The 20604-nt window shown below is 36.1% G+C and overlaps 1 protein-coding gene across 2 annotated transcripts in view; it reads right to left on the bottom strand.

The window, feature by feature from the left end:
• The window catches only part of LOC132759267 (glycerophosphocholine phosphodiesterase GPCPD1-like), an 82848-nt gene that overhangs the window by 48883 nt on the left and 13361 nt on the right, over nucleotides 1-20604 (bottom strand). For both annotated transcript variants that reach the window (XM_060751009.1, XM_060751008.1), the window contains exon 3: nucleotides 12471-12638. In XM_060751009.1, coding sequence (XP_060606992.1) covers nucleotides 12471-12638 — 168 coding nt within the window. The remainder of the gene's footprint in view (nucleotides 1-12470; nucleotides 12639-20604) is intronic.

Here is a 20604-nt window from a genome sequence, read left to right as displayed (position 1 = left end):
AACTTTACCTTTGACCTGCTCACCCCAAAATCAATAGGTTCACTTACTTGTGATAAAAAATCTTCAAGATAATATGCGGAAACCATTCTGACACTTAAGACCCCTGTGACCTTGACCTTTGATCTAGTGACCCCAAAAGCAATACAGATCATCTGTTGGTTATGACCAATCACTTTGTGAAATATGAAGACTTTGTGATTATTATCTATCAAGATAATGAGCTGAAACCATTCTACCATTCAAAGACCCTGTGACCTTTGTGATCTTGACCTTTGACCTAGTGACCCCAAAATCAATAGGGGTCATCTACTAGTTATGACCAATCAATATGTGAAATATGTAGACTTTGTGATAAATAGTAACCAACATAATAAGCGGAAATCATATTACCATTCAAGGTTTCTGTGACCTTGACCTTTAACCTAATGACCCCAAAATCAATAATGGTCATCTACCACTTATGAACAATCAATATGTGAAATATTAAGACTTTGTGATTTATACTTTTCAAGATAATCAGCGGAAACCATTCTGACATTTAAGGCCTCTGTGACCTTGATCTTTGACCTAGTGATCCCAAAATCAATATGGGTTATTTACTAGTAATGACCAATAACTATATGAAGACTTTGTGATGAATACTTTTCAAGATAATCAGATGATTTGACATTTTAAGCCCCTGTGACCTTGACCTTTGACCTAGTGACCCCAAAACCATTAGGGGTCATCTATTAGTTATGGCCAATCACTATATGAAATATGACAACTTTGTGATGAATACTTTTCAAGATAATCAGCAGAAACCATTCTGACATTTAAGGCCCCTGTGACTTTGACCTTTGATCTAGTGACCCAAAAATCAATAGGGATTATCTATTAGTTATGGCCAATCACTATATGAAATATAAAGACTTTGTGATGAATAATCTTCAAGATAATCGACATAAACCATTTTGACATTTAAGGCCCCTGTGACTTTGACCTTTGATCTAGTGACCCAAAAATCAATAGGGATTATCTACTAGTTATGACCAATCACTATGTGAAATATGTAGACCTTGTGATGAATACTTTTCAAGATAATCAGCGGAAACCATTTTGACATTTAAGGCCCCTGTGACCTTGACCTTTGACCTAATGACACCAAAGTCAAAAGGGGTCATCGACTAGTTATGACCAATCACTATGTGAAATATGAAGACTTTGTGATGAATACTTCTCAAGATAATCAGCGGAAACCATTTTGACATTTAAGGCCCCTGTGACCTTGACCTTTGACCTAGTGACCCCAAAATCAAAAGGGGTTATCTACTAGTTATGACCAATCACTATGTGAAATATGACAACTTTGTGATGAATACTTTTCAAGATAATCAGCAGAAACCATTTTGACATTTAAGGCCCCTGAGACCTTGACCTTTGACCTAGTGACCCCAAAATCAATAGGGGTCATCAACTAGTTATGACAGATCACTATGTAAAATATGAAGACTTTGTGATAAATACTTTACAAGATAATCAGCGGAAACCATTTTGGCATTCAAAGCCCCTTTTGACTTTGACCTTTGTCCTTGTGACCCCAAAATCAATAGGGGTCATCTACTAGTTATGACCAATCACTATGTGAAATATGAAGACTTTGTGATGAATACTTTTCAAGATAATCAGCGGAAACCATTTTGACATTTAAAGCCCCTGTGACTTTGACCTTTGTCCTAGTGACCCCAAAATCAATAGGGGTCATCTACTAGTTATGACCAATCACTATGTGAAATATGAAGACTTTGTGATAAATGCTTTTCAAGATAATCAGCGGAAACCATGTGGTCTACCGACGGACAGACCGACAGACAGACAGACCGACATTAGCAAAACAATATACCCCTTCTTCTGCGAAGGGGGGCATAATAATGAAGTTATGGACGGACACAATTTTGCTGCAAGGTCATGCTGTGACCTTGACCTTAAAGGTAGCGACCCAAATGTTGAGCGCGACACGTCGTCACATCGTGAAATAGTTTTAAAATCAGACTTCAAATAACAAAGTTATGGGCCAGACAAGAATTCGGGACGTACGGACGGACTGACGGACATTCCGACGGAAGGACGGACGGACAACCCGACGACCATATGCTCCCCGAAAATTTTTCGGGGAGCTTAATAAAACAAAATCACTCACCATCATGAGTTTATAGGAAGATTTTCAAAGTATGTAGGGATTAACACAACCTTATCTTCAATGTAGTCACCTAAGAATTATTTCCATTTTAGGTACTTTCCGACCAAAATATGACAGCATCTCAGATCTTGATGACCTTTAGTAAGCAAACATGTAGATATGTAAGCTTTTTTTCCTCAGCATTATTTTGTTTTTAAAATATACAGTGTTAATATGATGTCAAAGCGCCTCCTATTGGCAGTGGCGAAATTGCATCTTTTTAACAATAACTGACTAACCTGATTTTATCAATTTTCATTCAACTTCAACAGTTCAAATCTTTTAATGTTAAGTAGGTGTACGTCTTTTTTAATACTGTCCTTCTTAAATGTTTGCTTAATATCCTGCAATTCTATGGTTAATTTCTCTCTTTTCGGATTTCCATATCTGTTCAAAATATTGTGCAATATGGCAAGAAAAATTTTAAAACAAGAACGTGTTTGTTAAACACAAATGTCACCCTGGCTCAGATTCTTGTCAGTAACAATATTTCAAAACATGTTTATCCATTCACTCAGTTTAGGACACAAAATTGCCAAAAACATTTTAAACACAGTTATATAACTTGACAGTTTTGTGAAATAGTTTTGTAATTGGGAAAAATATAAGTTGCCAATGCTATGACATGTGATGAAGTTGAAAAATATTCAACTTTATCAAATACTAGTATCTTTACATGTATATGCAAGACTTTACCTTGAACCAAGCAACCCCAAACTCCATCCAACCTTAAGTATATTCCTTGTGAGACATTGGTAAAACATAGGGATGTCATTTGGAGTTGATATCCAAATCAGACATCCGGATACATCCGGATGTTCGGATCGTTGTTATATTCTTAGTTGGCTGATATGATTTACCATTTTTCGCGACCTTTTTCAAAGTGTAGTAAACAGTTTTATACTTCCTTTTTAATTGATCAAAAATTTTTCATTATTGATTTTATTTTTTTCTATATAAAATATGACTATTATCCATATATTTTGTGCGTATTGTACTAAGTACTTACGATTTCAAATGAAATGACAATGAAATTCAATGCCGATTGTCTCAATTCCTCAATTTGTGCTATAATACACAAAAACACTCCCTCACATTTGTGAAAACAAAAAAAAAACACCCGTAAAAAATAAATATAATGTTTTCATTGTTCAATAACACGCATACAATTTACACACCATGACTTTTGACAGGTGTGTAGTCGGCTTTTCAAAATATATGTCATTCTTTGATGTTTACCAACATGTAACCCTGGCTGTTTGATTTGAATCATCAAAGAAGTTGCCGAAACTTATATGAATTACACACATTTAAAGTGTTCATAAGTAGACAAAAATGTGAAAAAAATGTTTTTTAAACAAATGCACACATTTGATTACTACAAAAGGAGAAAGTTATTTTGTCGGATAATTATCCTATCAATTTCAATAAAAGCTTTGATAATTAACATATTATTATTTGTAAGTGCATTTCTTGATTTGATTATTTTATTTCTGCAGATTTTACATTTTTTCAAATTAAGGAGTCAACGGGTCGGTATGCCGAAATATATTTAAAAAATAATAGCCTACGTAAATATTTAAATTTGGAGATAACAAATGTAACATCGTTGCCGATAACTATCGCACGGGACTAAGAATATTCATCTGGAATCCTACAAAATTTAAATTTGTTTGGTGTTTAATATAGATTAACAACATGTGTCATACCTGACTCGTAATTATTATAGTAATTATTGACTTTTTGTGGTCTGCAGAGGTTATGATGTGTATTGTCAAACTAAGGTACAATATACAATATGGTGTCAACACCATGTCTACGTTGATTATCTGAACGCATGAATTTATCACATTTTCTCAATTTTCTGAAATATTTTATACGAACATCCGGATCCGAAAATTTGCTCCGGACACCGATTCGTGATCCGAATGTTCGGATATCCGGACTCCGAATGACATCCCTAGTAAAATAAATACAAAGGCTGTATAAACAAGATTGCATTGTAAACAAGAGGGCCATGATGGCCCTAGATTGCTCACCTGACCCATCAAACTCATCCAAACAATTACCTAGACAAGCATTCTGACCAAGTCTCATGACAGGTGAGTCAAAAATGTGACCACTACAGTGTTAACAAGGATTATCCATATTTGAGCAGTGTGACCTTGTTTTTTACCCAGGTGACCCATATCCAAACTTGACCTAGAAATCATCAAAACAAACTTTCAGACCAATTTCCAGGATACTTGGATCAAAACAGTAGCAACTAGAGTGTTAACAAGATTTTTCTATTTTTAGCTCCGGAGACCTAGTTTCACATGCTATTTCGAACTCATCCGAGCAATTTCCTAGACAAGCATTCTGACCAAGTTTGATGATAATTGAGTCGAAAATGTGACCACTAGAATGTAAACAAGGTTTTTCCATATTTGGGCTGTGTGAGCTAGTTTTTCATCCAAGATGACCCATGTTCGAACTTGACTTAGAAATCATCAAAACAAACTTTCAGACCAATTTACAAAATTTTTGGATCACAACAGTAGCCACTAGAGTGTTAACAAGATTTTTCTAGTTTTAGCTCCTTTGACCTAGTTTTTCATCCGAGATGACCCATGTTCGATTTCATCCCAGCAATGACCTAGACAAGTTTCCTGACCAAGTTTGATGACAATTGAGTCAAAAATGTGACCGCTAGAGTGTTAACAAAGTTTTTCTATTTTTAGCTCCGGTGACCTAGTTTTTCATCCGAGATGACCCATGTTCGAACTCATCCGAGCTATCACCTAGACAAGCATCCTGACCAAGTTTGATGATGATTGAGGCAAAAATGTGACCGCTAGAGTGTTAATAAGGTTTTTCTATTTTTAGCTCCGGTGACCTAGTTTTTCATCCAGGATGACCCTTGTTCAAACACATCCAAGCTATCACATAGTCAAGCATCTTGACCAATTTTTAGCTCCGGTGACCTAGTTTTTCATCCAGGATGACCCTTGTTCAAACACATCCAAGCTATCACATAGACAAGCATCTTGACCAAGTTTGATGATGATTGATGCAAAAATGTGACCGCTAGAGTGTTAACAAGGTTTTTCTATTTTTAGCTCCGGTGACCTAGTTTTTCATCCGAGATGACCCATGTTCAAACTCATCCGAGCTATTACCTAGACAAGCATCCTGACTAAGTTTGATGATGATTGAGGCAAAAATGTGACCGCTAGAGTGTTAATAATGTTTTTCTATTTTTAGCTCCGGTGACCTAGTTTTTCATCCAGGATGACCCTTGTTCAAACACATCCAAGCTATCACATAGACAAGCATCTTGACCAATTTTTAGCTCCGGTGACCTAGTTTTTCATCCAGGATGACCCTTGTTCAAACACATCCAAGCTATCACATAGACAAGCATCTTGACCAAGTTTGACCTAGTTTTTCATCCGAGATGACCCATGTTCGAACTCATCCGAGCTATCACCTAGACAAGCATCCTGACCAAGTTTGATGATGATTGAGGCAAAAATGTGACCGCTAGAGTGTTAATAAGGTTTTTCTATTTTAGCTCCGGTGACCTAGTTTTTCATCCAGGATGACCCTTGTTCAAACACATCCAAGCTATCACATAGACAAGCATCTTGACCAATTTTTTAGCTCCGGTGACCTAGTTTTTCATCCAGGATGACCCTTGTTCAAACACATCCAAGCTATCACATAGACAAGCATCTTGACCAAGTTTGATGATGATTGATGCAAAAATGTGACCGCTAGAGTGTTAACAAGGTTTTTCTATTTTTAGCTCCGGTGACCTACTTTTTATCCGAGATGACCCATGTTCGAACTCATCCGAGCTATCACCTAGACAAACATTCTGACCAAGTTTGATGATGATTGAGGCAAAAATGTGACCGCTAGAGTGTTAATAATGTTTTTCTATTTTTAGCTCCGGTGACCTTGTTTTTCATCCAGGATGACCCATGTTTAAACTCATCCAAGCTATCACCTAGACAAGCATCTTGACCAAGTTTGATGATGATTGATGCAAAAATGTGACCGCTAGAGTGTTAACAAGGTTTTTCCAGTTTTAGCTCCGGTGACCTACTTTTTCATCCGAGATGACCTATGTTCGAACTCATCCGATCTATCACCTAGACAAGCATCCTGACCAAGTTTGATGATGATTGAGGCAAAAATGTGACCCCTAGAGTGTTAACAAGGTTTTTCTATTTTTAGCTACGGTGACCTTGTTTTTCATCCGAGATGACCCATGTTCGAACTCATCCGAGCTATCAACTAGATAAGCATCCTGACCAAGTTTGATGATGATGATTGAGGTAACAAGAGCTGTCCGTAAGACAGCGCGCTCGACTTTTTTATTGCTTGCCAATAAAAAAAGTTTTTGCAGTAAAAGGCAATACAAGAATCTCTGTATTTTTAAAGTGAACAATGGCCATGAGCATTAAGATATTTAGTGAAGAATTATTGGCGTCCGCGCCGAAGCGCGGCGCTCTTATGGAATGAGATCAGATTTTGTGAAAGGGCGACAGCAACTTCTCGAGCCTTTTAGTCGGTCATAATAAAAGCCGAAAATTCCGATCGGTATGAGGGTGCTTGATTATTAAATAAGAATGAAATGTCGCGATATGTTACAATGAATTTTCGCAATGCAAACATTTACACATGAAATAACCTTTTCCGTCAATAAATCGCGCTCTTCGGGGTTTTTTATTTATCATTTTGTAGTACACAGTCGGTTATCATGTCATGGTATGTTATTGTTGTACATGTATCCTAGAATGATCAGTTGATGACCTAAATATTCCAAAAACCTATTTATAGATATATCTTTTTATCACTCCTATCGGTAAATGCCGGTCTCTCCCGGTCTATGTTGACCAGGATTTACTAGTGACCGGCGAATAGTACCACACGTTATATTGTCCGGTCTCTCCCGGTTTTGGAGTAGATGTTTGATATCGTTACAATTAGAAAAAAAACAACAATAGCATGTTTCATTTTATCTATATGAGATAAAAACAATAAATATATACACGGATTTATATGTAATATAAATCCGTGATATGTACAATAATTGAGAAAAAGGTACATTTTTTATGGTATTAAAATGACATTATCAACTTTGAAACATTTTATTTAATATTCAATTTGTTATCCGTGTTTAGTAAAGATGCCGAGGAATTATTCAAAGTTACAAGTTAGATTTTATGAATTATTCAATTGATCGATAATTTAAAAAATGATAAAGAAAAATACAATGTACATGTACATGGTTTAAGAATAAACAATATGATATATTGAAAGATAAACCATAATTTACTTACTTTTTCCAGTTAAGCTTTGACTTATAATCGTCGGTCAATATGACAATTGAATTCTTAAAATTTATTTTACAATTTTAATAAAAAAGAGTAGTAAAAACTCAGTATTAAAATAGCACATAAACACAAAAAAGAATAAAAGAAAACAATATTCATAAAATTTGTATTTTTTTTAAATTAAAATTAATAGATATTACAATTATTGTATAATAAACAATTATGCTCAACATGATCAACATGGTAATATAACCAGTGTCATATTTTTACTAACTTAAAGTGTGAACAGATACCTTAAGGGGGTCTTCGCTAATAGCGATAACATGTACATAATAAGGGACAAATGTGTGGTACGTGTTGATCATGCGTTACACATATGGATTATAAATGATTGCATACATGTATATCCGTTGCTATTAATAACCACGATCATAAAGAAATAACAAGTAATATTCTAATCTCTAGCATGCCAATCAAAGTTCATAATGAACAATGTCTTTCGTCCGCTCATTTATAAGTGGTATACATTTCTGGTAGTTTATAAGAATATCTTGTCATCATATGTGTACTAGTTCATCTTCACTTGCTGCATTTCTTGCTTGGACGCCCTTTGATGCTTTGCATCAATGCTTTTCTTGTTTTATTATGACATAATTTATGGTAAAGTGAACAAGTGGATAGGAATGAATTTTTTTAGATTTTTTAAGTTTTTTAGTGCTTGCCTATAATACAAAACATTGACAGTTAAGGGCCATAATTCAAATAAAATCTTTGACAGAATTACCTTCTCCTGGACATGTTTGGGAATCATGATTGTAAACAAGTATTCCAACTTTCAAATTAATATCTCAAACAGTTCAGTCAAAAAGTGGACTGGTACTAAAAACTTAACCAAGATTCTAAGTCGATAAAAGGCCTTAATTTTTAAAACAAATCCTTGACAGAGTTACCTTCTCTTGCGTACAGATGGGGGTAATGATGTGAAATAGCATTAAAAGTTTCAAAGCAATATCTCAAAGGGTTAAGGCAATAAGTGGATTTTACCCATATTCAATGTATTTTCTAAGTCAAAAAGGGGCATAATTCTGTCAAAAACCTTGACAGAGTTATGTACTCTTGTCTGTAGATGGAGGTTATGATGGTGAACAAGTATGGTAAGTTTCAAAGCCATACTTGTAATACTTCTGAAATAAAGTGGGGTGGTACGAAAAACTTAACCAAGCTCAATACACTTTCTAAGTCAAAAAGGGGCATAATTCTGTCAAAAACCTTGACAGAGTTATGTACTCTTGTCTGTAGATGGAGGTTATGATGGTGAACAAGTATGGTAAGTTTCAAAGCCATACTTGTAATACTTCTGAAATAAAGTGGGGTGGTACGAAAAACTTAACCAAGCTCAATACACTTTCTAAGTCAAAAAAGGGCCATAATTCTGTCAAAAACCTTGACAGAGTTATGTACTCTTGTCTGTAGATGGAGGTTATGATGGTGAACAAGTATGGTAAGTTTCAAAGCCATACTTGTAATACTTCTGAAATAAAGTGGGGTGGTACGAAAAACTTAACCAAGGTGTGACGCCAACGCTAACGCCGACGCCGACGCCGACGCCGGGGCGAGTAGGATAGCTCCCCTTTTCATAGAAAAGTCGAGCTAAAAATGTGACCGCTAGAGTGTTAACAAGGTTTTTCTATTTTTAGCTCCGGTGACCTAGTTTTTCATCCGAGATGACCCATGTTCGAACTCATCCGAGCTATCACCTAGACAAACATCCTGACCAAGTTTGATGATGATTGAGGCAAAAATGTGACCGCTAGAGTGTTAATAATGTTTTTCTATTTTTAGCTCCGGTGACCTTGTTTTTCATCCAGGATGACCCATGTTCAAACTCATCCAAGCTATCACCTAGACAAGCATCTTGACCAAGTTTGATGATGATTGATGCAAAAATGTGACCGCTAGAGTGTTAACAAGGTTTTTCTATTTTTAGCTCCGGTGACCTACTTTTTCATTCGAGATGACCTATGTTCGAACTCATCCGAGCTATCACCTAGACAAGCATCCTGACCAAGTTTGATGATGATTGAGACAAATGTGACCGCTGGAGTGTTAACAAGGTTTTTCTATTTTTAGCTCCGGTGACCTAGTTTTTCATCCGAGATGACCCATGTTCAAACTCATCCGAGCTATCACCTAGACAAGCATCCTGACCAAGTTTGATGATGATTGAGGCAAAAATGTGACCGCTAGAGTGTTAACAAGGTTTTTCTATTTTTAGCTACGGTGACCTTGTTTTTCATCCGAGATGACCCATGTTCGAACTCATCCGAGCTATCAACTAGATAAGCATCCTGACCAAGTTTGATGATGATTGAGGTAAAAATGTGACCGCTAGAGTGTTAACAAGGTTTTTCTATTTTTAGCTCCGGTGACCTAGTTTTTCATCCAAGATGACCCATATTCAAACTCATCCGAGGCATCACCTAGACAAGCATCCTGACCAAGTTTGATGATGATTGAGGCAAAAATGTGACCCCTAGAGTGTTAACAAGGTTTTTCTACTTTTAGCTCCTGTGACCTAGTTTTCATCCGAGATGACCCATGTTCAAACTCATCCGAGCTATCAACTAGATAAGCATCCTGACAATGTTTGAGGATGATTGAGGCAAAAATGCTCTAGGCCTTGTGGGTCTTTACAAGAAGATTTTTTTAATTTATCCTTATAATTCATTTTGCTTGCCAGGGCAACCAGATTTCTGCATTGAATTAAATCCTTTGAACAACTTTGGAAGCCCTTCATGCAAGGATAAATTGGAAATTGGACTTGTGGTTTTCACAAGAAGATTTTTTAAGTTCACTATATAATCTATATAACACACATACATACACACAATTACACAAGTGAATCGCAATATGCCACCACATCGCAGATGCTTGGCTGGCATAAAAAGTGTAAAACTAGAAATGTGCCCAAAGGACACGGGTGCCCCCACACGCCACTGTTCTGTCAATCTTATTACTCTAGGTCAAATATTTTTCACAAGTTGAAAACTAAAAATCTTTAACTAAGTAAAGAGCAAGAACTTTACAAATACTGAATAAATCCGCAAACAAACCCCAAGGTGCATAAGTACACATGCTGACCAAAATTCTTGTAAACTTTCAGGCCTACAAGTCAAATACTTTCTGAGCTATGCATGAACAAGTTGAAAATTGCACATTTATACTACTGTAAGTCAAGGGCAATAACTCTTAACAAAACTGAAAAAAATCCACATGCAAAGTCCCAGGTGCATAGCTTCACAGTGATGTTGATCATCATTCCTGTTATTTAGTGATGTTGATCATTGTTCCTGTAAAGTTGGTTGATTCTTACTCAAGCACTCAAGGACCAAATAAAACAACATAATGAAACGGTTTTTACTAAGTCAAGGGAAATAACTCTACAAATACTGGATAAATCCACAAGCAAAACCCAAAGTACACAACTACATATGCTGAGCAACATTCCCGTAAGGTTTCATGACTCTATGTCAAATATTTTTGAGTTACATGCGACACAAGTTGAAAATTTCAAAAATGTTCTAAGTCAAGGGCAAAAACTCGAAAAAATACTAAATAAAAACAGACTAAAATACTCAGGTGCACAACTACACATTCTGATCAACATTCCTGTAAAGTTTCATGACTCTATGTCAAATACTTTTTGAGTTACATGCGACAAAAGTTGAAAATTGCAAATATTTACTAAGTCAAGGACAATAATTCTAAAAATACTAAAAATATCCAGACGAAAATACCCAGGAGCACAACTACACATGCTGATCAACATTCCTGTAAAGTTTCATGACTCTAGGTCAAATACTTTTTGAGTTACTTTTGACACAAGTTGAAAATTTCAAATTTTTACTTAGTCAAGGGCAATAAGTCAAAAAATACTGAATAAATCCACGCGAAAATACCCAGGTGCACAACTGCACATGCTGATCAACATTCCTATTAAGTTTCATGACTCTAGGTCAAATACTTTTTGAGTTACATGCGACACAGAAGAGAACGGACGGTCAGACAGAACTTCTAACAGAAGAGTAATAATGTGGCTATTCTATTGTTCTCTCTATTGTTCTTTTTAGCTACACAAGAGAAAATTGCCACATAAAAGCATTACAGAATGAATGACATCAAAGAGAAAGAACAGTTACCTATTGTCGCTCTAGCCACATAATTACTGTCCTGTGAGGACGGAAAGACGGAAGTTCTCACAGGACAGTAATTATGCGGCTACTCTATTGTTCTCTCTATTGTTCTTTTTAGCCACGCAAAAGAAAATAGCCACATAAAAGCATTACGGAATGAATGACATCAAAGAGAAAGAACAGTTACCTATTGTCCCTCTAGCCACATAATTACTCTCCTTTGAGTGCGGACGGACATAGGGATGGACAGACGGTCGGACAATGCTAAAACTATATCCCCCTCCATTCCATCGGCAGGGGATAATAAATTAATCCCCAGGGTGGACCCAATTTTGATCTTAAGACTTTCAAACTTGTGTTCTGCACAAGTCTTAATATAAGTAATATTTCTGCCAAAAAGTATTAATAATTTTCTACCAGTTCAAAAGAATCAGAGCGGACACAAAATTTTAATATTGAAACAAAATGACTAAGTGTCACCTTGTCCTTGACCTGAGGAAGGTCAAACCTGCGCTCTGCACATCGTCTCATTATGGTTAACATTTCTGTAGTTTTAATTTCCTTCCACCGGTTCAAAAAATACAGACTGGACAAGAAAACCTGCCAACAGACGGACGGACGGACAATCAGGTACATAACAATATATGCCAAAATTCTTTTGGGCTACAATGTACTCATAATTAACAGGTCAATAAAATCGGACTATAAATGGCTTTAAAATGGAAACTTTACCCATCTTCAGAAAACTCCTCAAAACACTCAGCATAGTTTTTGTCAGGCAGAACATATTTCTTTGTTTGCCTACTCATAACTACAGCATTATGTGGGTCCCATTGTCCTAGCATAGCAGAATCTCCCACAATGCATAATGATTCTCCAGGTTGTGTTTTGGCACGCACACTAAAACATGAAATTGAAATAATATACATGAAAACAAGTCTCCATCTTCAATTTGACAAAATTCATACAAATGTGAAGTTTTAAAAATAAATATGTGTGTTATATAGTTATCTCAATTCAAAAAGAAACAAGATATGTTTGTAAAACATGTATGCCCCCTATCAGCAGCCAATTTGTCATGTGATCAGATTATTATGCATGACTTCTGACCCATTGAACAAGCAATTAATAAGGGTTATCTAGTATCTACTGGTCATGACTAGTCACAAGGTAATAATTATTGTGACCCCATAGGTTGTGTGCAGCAATTAAAGTTATTAAAAATCTTACCAAATAACATATACATAAATTTTATGAATCACATAGGCCTCATTAATGACAGCCAAGTTGTTATATTACATAAGACCTTCAAATGTGTATACCAAAGGCACATAAAAATATCAACCAAGGCAACTTGTGTTGTTGAGTTATTGGTCAGAAACGGTTATTGAGTACAAGGTCACTATGACTTTGACCCCTTGACCCCAAAAACAATACGGGTCATCTACTGGTCATGACCAATCATCATACACAGTTTGAAGTTCCTAGGCCTTAGGGTTCTTTAGTTATTGATCGGAAACTATCTTTACCTACAAGGTCAATGTGACCTTGACCTTTGACCCCTTGACCCCAAAATCAATAGGGGTCATCTGCTGGTCATGACCAATCATCATACCAAATTTGAAGTTCCTAGGACTAAGGGTTCTTTAGTGATTGATCATAAACCGTTTTAACCTACAAGGTCAATGTTACCTTGACTTTTGACCCCTTGACCCCTAAATCAATAGGGGTCATCTGCTAGTCATGACCAATCATCATACCAGGTTTGAAGTTCCTGGGCCTAAGCGTTCTTTAGTTATTGATCAGAAACCGTTTTTACCTACAAGGTCAATGTGACCTTGACCTTTGACCCCTTGACCCCAAAATCAATAGGGGTCATCTGCTGGTCATGACTAATCATGATACCAAGTTTGAAGTACCTAGGCCTAAGCGTTCTTTATTTATTGATCGGAAACCGTTTTCACCTACAAGGTCAATGTGCCCTTTACCTTTGACCCCTTGACCCCAAAATCAATAGGGGTCATCTGCTGGTCATGACCAATCATCATACCAAGTTTGAAGTTCCTAGGACTCAGGGTTCTTTAGTTATTGATCAGAAACCGTTTTAACCTACAAGGTCAATGTGACCTTGACCTTTGACTCCTTGACCCCTAAATCAATAGGGGTCATCTGCTGGTCATGACCAATCATCATACCAGGTTTGAATTTCCTAGGCCTAAGCGTTCTATAGTTATTGATCGGAAACTGTTTTTACCTACAAGGTCAATGTGACCTTGACCTTTGACCCCTTGACCCCAAAATCAATAGGGGTCATCTGCTGGTCATGACTAATCATGATACCAAGTTTGAAGTACCTAGGCCTAAGCGTTCTTTCTTTATTGATCCGAAACCGTTTTCACCTACAAGGTCAATGTGACCTTGACCTTGGACCCATTGACCCAAAAATCAATAGGGGTCATCTGATGGTCATGACCAATCATCATACCAAGTTTGAAGTACCTAGGCCTAAGAGTTCTTTAGTTATTGATCGGAAACGGTTTTTTTGACCTAAAAGGTCAATGTGACCTTGACCTTTGACCCCTTGACCCCAAAATCAATAGGGGTTATCTGCTGGTCATGACCAATCACCATACCAAGTTTGAAGTTCCTAGGCCTAAGGGTTCTTTAGTTATTGATCGGAAACCATTTTTACCTACAAGGTCAATGGGACCTTGACATTTGACCCCTTGACCCCAAAATCAATAGGGGTCATCTGCTGGTCATGACCAATCACCATATCAAGTTTGAAGTTCCTAGGCCTATGCGTTCTTTAGTTATTGATCGGAAACCGTTTTAACATACAAGGTCAATGTGACCTTGACCTTTGACCCCTTGACCCCAAAATCAATAGGGGTCATCTACTGGTCATGACCAATCACCGTACCAAGTTTGAAGTTCCTAGGCCTAAGGGTTCTTTAGTTATCACTCGGAAACCATTTGGTCTACGGACCGACGGACCGACGGACTGATGGACCGACAAGTGCAAAGCAATATACCCCGTCTTCTTCGAAGTAGGGGCATAATTAATACAAGATTGCATTTTTGAAGAGCCATGTTAACATTGCCATCCCCTGCCAAATGTGTTTGCTCATTGGAGGAATGTATATGTAGTAGAGCAGAATAATTCAATTTAAGAGGTCTTTTCGTAATGAAAACTGATGGCTGAAGTGATTACAGATTTGAGACCTACTGATAGCTGAAGTGATTACAGATTTAAAACCTATGTGAATACTGATGGCTGAAAATAACAATGCGCAATAACTGAAAAATAATGCAGGGTAGATTATCATTCTTGTGTGCTGCACTCCTCCTAAATGAGATCTATCACCTATGAAGTTTCAAGTTGATACCTCTAACTATTTTTGAGATAAGCTCCAAACAAAAAAAAAGAAAAATAACAAAGGGCAATAACTCAAAATTATAAAGGTTACAGTTATCATTCTTGTGCTCAGCATTCGTCCTCAATATGATCTTTCCACCTATGAAGTTCAAGTTGACATCTCAAAGACTTTTTGAGTTAAATATGAAAAATAACAAGGGCAATAACTGAAAAATTTTGCAGGATAGAGCAGAGATATCATTCTTGTCCACTGCACTTCTCCTCAATATGATCTATCCACCTTTGAAGTTTAAAGTTTATACCTGTAATACTTTTTTGAGATAAGCTCCGGACAAAAAAGTATGAAAAACAAGAGCACCGCTAGGGGGAGCATTATATGCCCGAAAGTTTTTTTTAGTAAGGATGAAGCATTTGTAAGACATGGGAATTAAATAAAGTATTACCTCCTTCAAAAAGCAATCCTTCTTAATAGCTGAAGAACCTTCATATATATACAGTTGCTGTCTCCAAAGCACCACTATCAAGTAATTATCTAATAATCTTGTAAGTAAAAATGCTATGACGGATGAACAGAAAGACGCCAGGGGTATAACATAATACAATCTTATAAGCAAATTTCTTTGGGCATATAATTAATGTACTCTATATAAGTGATCATCCTATGAAGTTTGACAATTGTAAAACTGTTAACAATATTAAGGTCATTTGATATTGACCTTTGACCTTGTGACCCCAATATAGAAATGGATCTTTTATTCAATATAGGCAATCATCCTATGATGTTGGAACACTCAGTAAGCCAAATGGAACTTGTGTTATGCTCCAGAAATCACAATTTTCAGTGTGAAGGTCATCCTATAAAAATTTTACAGCTGTAGCTTGATTAATACTTAAGATATTGAGTGGAAAACTGTTTTCAATTTTAAGGTAATAGTGACCTTGACATTTGACCTTTAGACCCCAAATCAAAAGGGGTCTTCCACCCAATATTGACAATCATCCTATGAAGTTTGAACACTGTGGGGCAAATGAAACTTAAGTTATGCTCCAGAAACAACAATTTTTCAGTTTAAAGATCATTGTCACCCTGACCTTTGACCTTATGACTCTAAAATCAATAGGGGTCATGTATTGGAAATGGCTGTTCATCCTATAAAATTTACAGCTGTAGGTTGATTAGTTACTTAAGTTATTGAGCGGAAACTGTTTTCAGTTTTAAGGTAATAGTGACCTTGACCTTTGACCTTGTATTCCCAAATTCAATAGCGGTCTTTTACCCAGTATGGAAAATCATCCTATGAAGTTTGAATATTGTGGGCCAAATGGAACTTAAGTTATGCTCGGGAAACCAAATTGCTAATGGACGGACAGACTTACAAAATGGTACTTATGTGACTTTTCCTTTGATCTTTTTAGCCATTTTTAGTCACACAAGGCTTAAAAAAAGGCACACAAGTAAAAACGGAATGAATAGGATCAAAGAGAATTTACTTTTACCCATTGTTCTCCAAGTCACACAAGTACCTCTGGGTGTGTACTGATTCTATATCCCCCTTTTTCTTCAAAAAGGCGGGGGACAACAAGGGACAGCTTAATCTGAACAATTTTTGTACACTGTCACCAAGAAAACTTTTGTGTAAAATTATTTCAAAATTGAACCACTGGCTGAGAGGTTGTTTAGATGTTGTTTTCTAATTTTAGCTCTGGCAGCCATCTGACAGTTCAGCCTGTCACTGTGAGAGGTGAGCTAATAAAAAGATGATGGAAAAAGAGAAGGAAAACAAACATTTAACCTGGCTTGGGACTGAATTGTCTACCTCGTTCCCATGGGGTGGAGCCAATTTTGACCCTAGGGTTTTTATTTGAACAAGAGCCATGTCAACATGGCCATCCCCCGCCGAATGTGTTTGCTCATTGGAAGAATGTATATGTAGTAGAGCGGAATAATTCCATTTTAAGATGTCTTTTGGTAATGAAAACTGATGGCTATAATGATTACAGATTTGAAACCTATGTGAATACTGATGGCTGAAAATAACAAAGGGCAATTACTGAAAAATAATGCAGGGTAGGTTATCATTCTTGTGTGCTGCATCCCTCCTCAGTAAAATCTATCCACCTATGAAGTTTCAAGTTGATACCTCAAATACTTTTTGAGAAAAAAATTGAATTGAAAAATTAAGTATGAAAAAGAACAAAGGGCAATAACTCAAAAATAATAAAGGGTAGAGTTATCATTCTTAAGCACTGCACTCCTCCTCAATGAGATCCATCCACCTATGAAGTTTCAAGTTGATACCTCAAATACTTTTTGAGAAAAAAATTGAATTGAAAAATTAAGTATGAAAAAGAACAAAGGGCAATAACTCAAAAATAATAAAGGGTAGAGTTATCATTCTTAAGCACTGCACTCCTCCTCAATGAGATCCATCCACCTTTGAAGTTTCAAGTTGATACCTCAAATACTTTTTGAGATAAGCTCTGGACAAAATAACATAAAAAAAACAAAGGGCAATAACTCAAAAATTGTATAGGGAAGAGTTATCATTCTTGCACACAACATTCCTCCTCAATAAGATCTATCCACCTATGACATTTCATGTTGATATCTCAAACACTTTTTGAGTTATGCTCCACTCAGGTGAAAAATTAGGTATGAAAAATAACAAAGGGCAATAACTCAAAAATTATGAAAGGTAGAGTTATCATTCTTGTACACTGCACACCTCCTGAGTGAGATCTATGCACCTATGAAGTTTCATGTTAATATCTCATAAGCTTTTGGAGTTATGCTCTGGACAAAAATCAATTTTGAAAAATAACAAAGGGCAATAACTCAAAAATCATTCAAGGTAGAGTTATCATTCTTGTGCACTGCACTCCTCCTCAATGAGGTCTATCCACCTATGAAGTTTCAAGTTGATACCTCAAATACTTTTAGAGATATGCTCCGGACAAAAATGTCGGACGGACGGACGGACGGAAGGACGGAAGGTCGGACGGAGACTATTTCTATATCCTCCGCCGAAATTTTTCGGCGGGGGATAACAAACATGGTAGACATACACTATAACATATTTCATGCAAAATATCTAAGCTCTACCTCTTTTGGATTTTCACAAGAAGATTTTTTAAGGTTTTTACTATATACATGTATATATAAGGAAAATCAATGACCCCCTCCAATTTTGACCCCAGGGCTTTTATTTGAACAAACTTGGTAGACATCCACTAGAAGATGGTGAATGCCAAACATCTAAGCTGTAGCTCTTTTGAATTTTTTTTTAGTTTTTAGTTTAAACATAAAATTATAAGGAAACTCAATGACCCCTGGGGCCGGGCCAATTTTGACCCTAGGGCAATTATTTGAACAAACTTGGTAGACATCCACTAGAAGATGTTTCATGCCAAATATCTAATCTATAGTGCTTTTGGATTGTCACAAGAAGATTTTTTAAGTTTTTACTATATACATATAAGGAAAATCAATGACCCATTTCATGTTGATATCTCAAAGGCTTTTTGAGTTAAGCTCTGGACAAAATTAAGTTTGAAAAATAACAAAGGGCAATAACTGAAAAATTATGCAGGATAGAGTTATCATTCTTGTGCACTGCACTCCTCCTCAATATAATCCATCCACCTATGAAGTTTCAAGTTGATACCTCAAATACTTTTTATATGCCCAACAGAATATTGATTTTGGGGTCACAAGGTCAAAGTCACTATTACCTTAATACTGAAAATGGAGCATAACTTAAGTTCCATTTGGCCCACTGTATTCAAACTTCATAAGATGATTGTCCATATAAGGTAGAAGACCCCTATTGATTTTGGGGTCAAAAATCAAGGTCACTATCTTCTTAAAACTGGAAACAGTTTTCGCTCAATAACTCAATTATTAATCAACCTACAGCTGTAAAATTTTGTAGGATTAACAGCTTTATACCCCTGACGTCTTTTCGTTCATCCCTTCTAGCATTTTTACTTACAAGATAACAACTTGATGGTGGTGCTTTGAAAACAGCAACTGTATATATACATGAAGGTTTTCAGCTATAAAGGAGGATTGCTTTTTGAAGGAGGTATTACTGTATTTAATTCCCATGTCTTACAAATGCTTCATCCTTACTAAAAGAAAAAATACTTTCAGGCATATAATGCTCCGCCTAGCGGTGCTCTTGTTGAGATATGCTCTGGACAAAAATGTGGGACAGAAGGACGGACGGACAAATGGAAGGACAGAGACTATTCCTTTATTTAAGTTTTTTAAGTTCAAAAAGGGCCATAATTTTGTCAAAACCCATGATAGAATTATGGGCCTTGGACTGTGACCCCCTATTATGCTCCCAAATAAGTATGTGCAGTGTTTAATGAAAAATGATGTTGCATGCAAACGGTGCATAATGGTTTCGGGCTGATTTGGAATATTTTCCCGTCCCTGAACTGATTTGGATTTATTGGCACCGGCTGATTCAGATAAAATAGATTTTTAGCTTAACAAGGTAGGTAAATATATAAAATAAACACATTTCCATCTTTTAGTCTTTGAAAATTCTACTTGCACGGAACATTGCAATGTTTAAGGAATTCAAATACAACTTTATATGGTCTGTAACGGTCTTTTGTGAGTAGGAATCAAAAAACAAATTTCACATGTCAGTGAAGTAGTAGTAAACACTAGCATAAAACTCTAGTTATTGACCAAGAACAAAATTTTCTTTACATAATCTTGCAACACACCAAGTTTCACTGAAATATCTCATTCCTCACTCTAGTTGTTGACCAGAAACAAAATTTCAGTGACCTTGACCCTAGGGGGGCTTTAAAGAAATCCCAAGGGAGGTTTTCACATAAGCTTGCAACATGCCGCCATTACGTTGACATTCGTTAATGTATATACATGTGTCTGATTGAATGTGCCAAGAAGTAGGTTTGTTATTGTTGATAGTGGCTATGCTGCAATATTTAACCGTTGAAATGACGGTAAATCACCTACAACTACAACTTATAATTGAACAAAAATAAATTATTCAAAATTTAATACATGTATATTAATAGTGAAACATAAACACAATCATTCGTAGCAATGACAGAAATGCAAGTTTGTTAGTATTCATCAGAAAAGCACATGTATTTAATAAGCACTCATGACAGTTCATTAGAATAAATGCAAAATAACACATTTATTTCAACAACAATTTGTCTAATATTTGAAGTGAATTGATCATCGGACGAAAACGAAAGTAACAAATATCGTAAACCAGAAGTATATATTAATGTATGCAATATGACGGAACATTAATTACACAAATGTCATTTGCGTTGATAACACAAATCAATACCTAGGCTGTTATTTGACTAACACCTGTCAGACTGGCACGAGTCAACTTTCTTAAAGAAATGTGTAAGAATAGTTTGCTTTAGTTATAAAACTGTTAAAACCAATTAAGTCCTGAAACCGATTAAAGCCACTTTTACGACATG

Source organism: Ruditapes philippinarum, unplaced genomic scaffold, assembly GCF_026571515.1.
Source record: "Ruditapes philippinarum isolate M1 unplaced genomic scaffold, ASM2657151v2 ctg11063_1_1_1_1, whole genome shotgun sequence".
NCBI lineage: Eukaryota > Metazoa > Mollusca > Bivalvia > Venerida > Veneridae > Ruditapes > Ruditapes philippinarum.
This window is presented reverse-complemented; position numbering and strand designations above follow the sequence as displayed.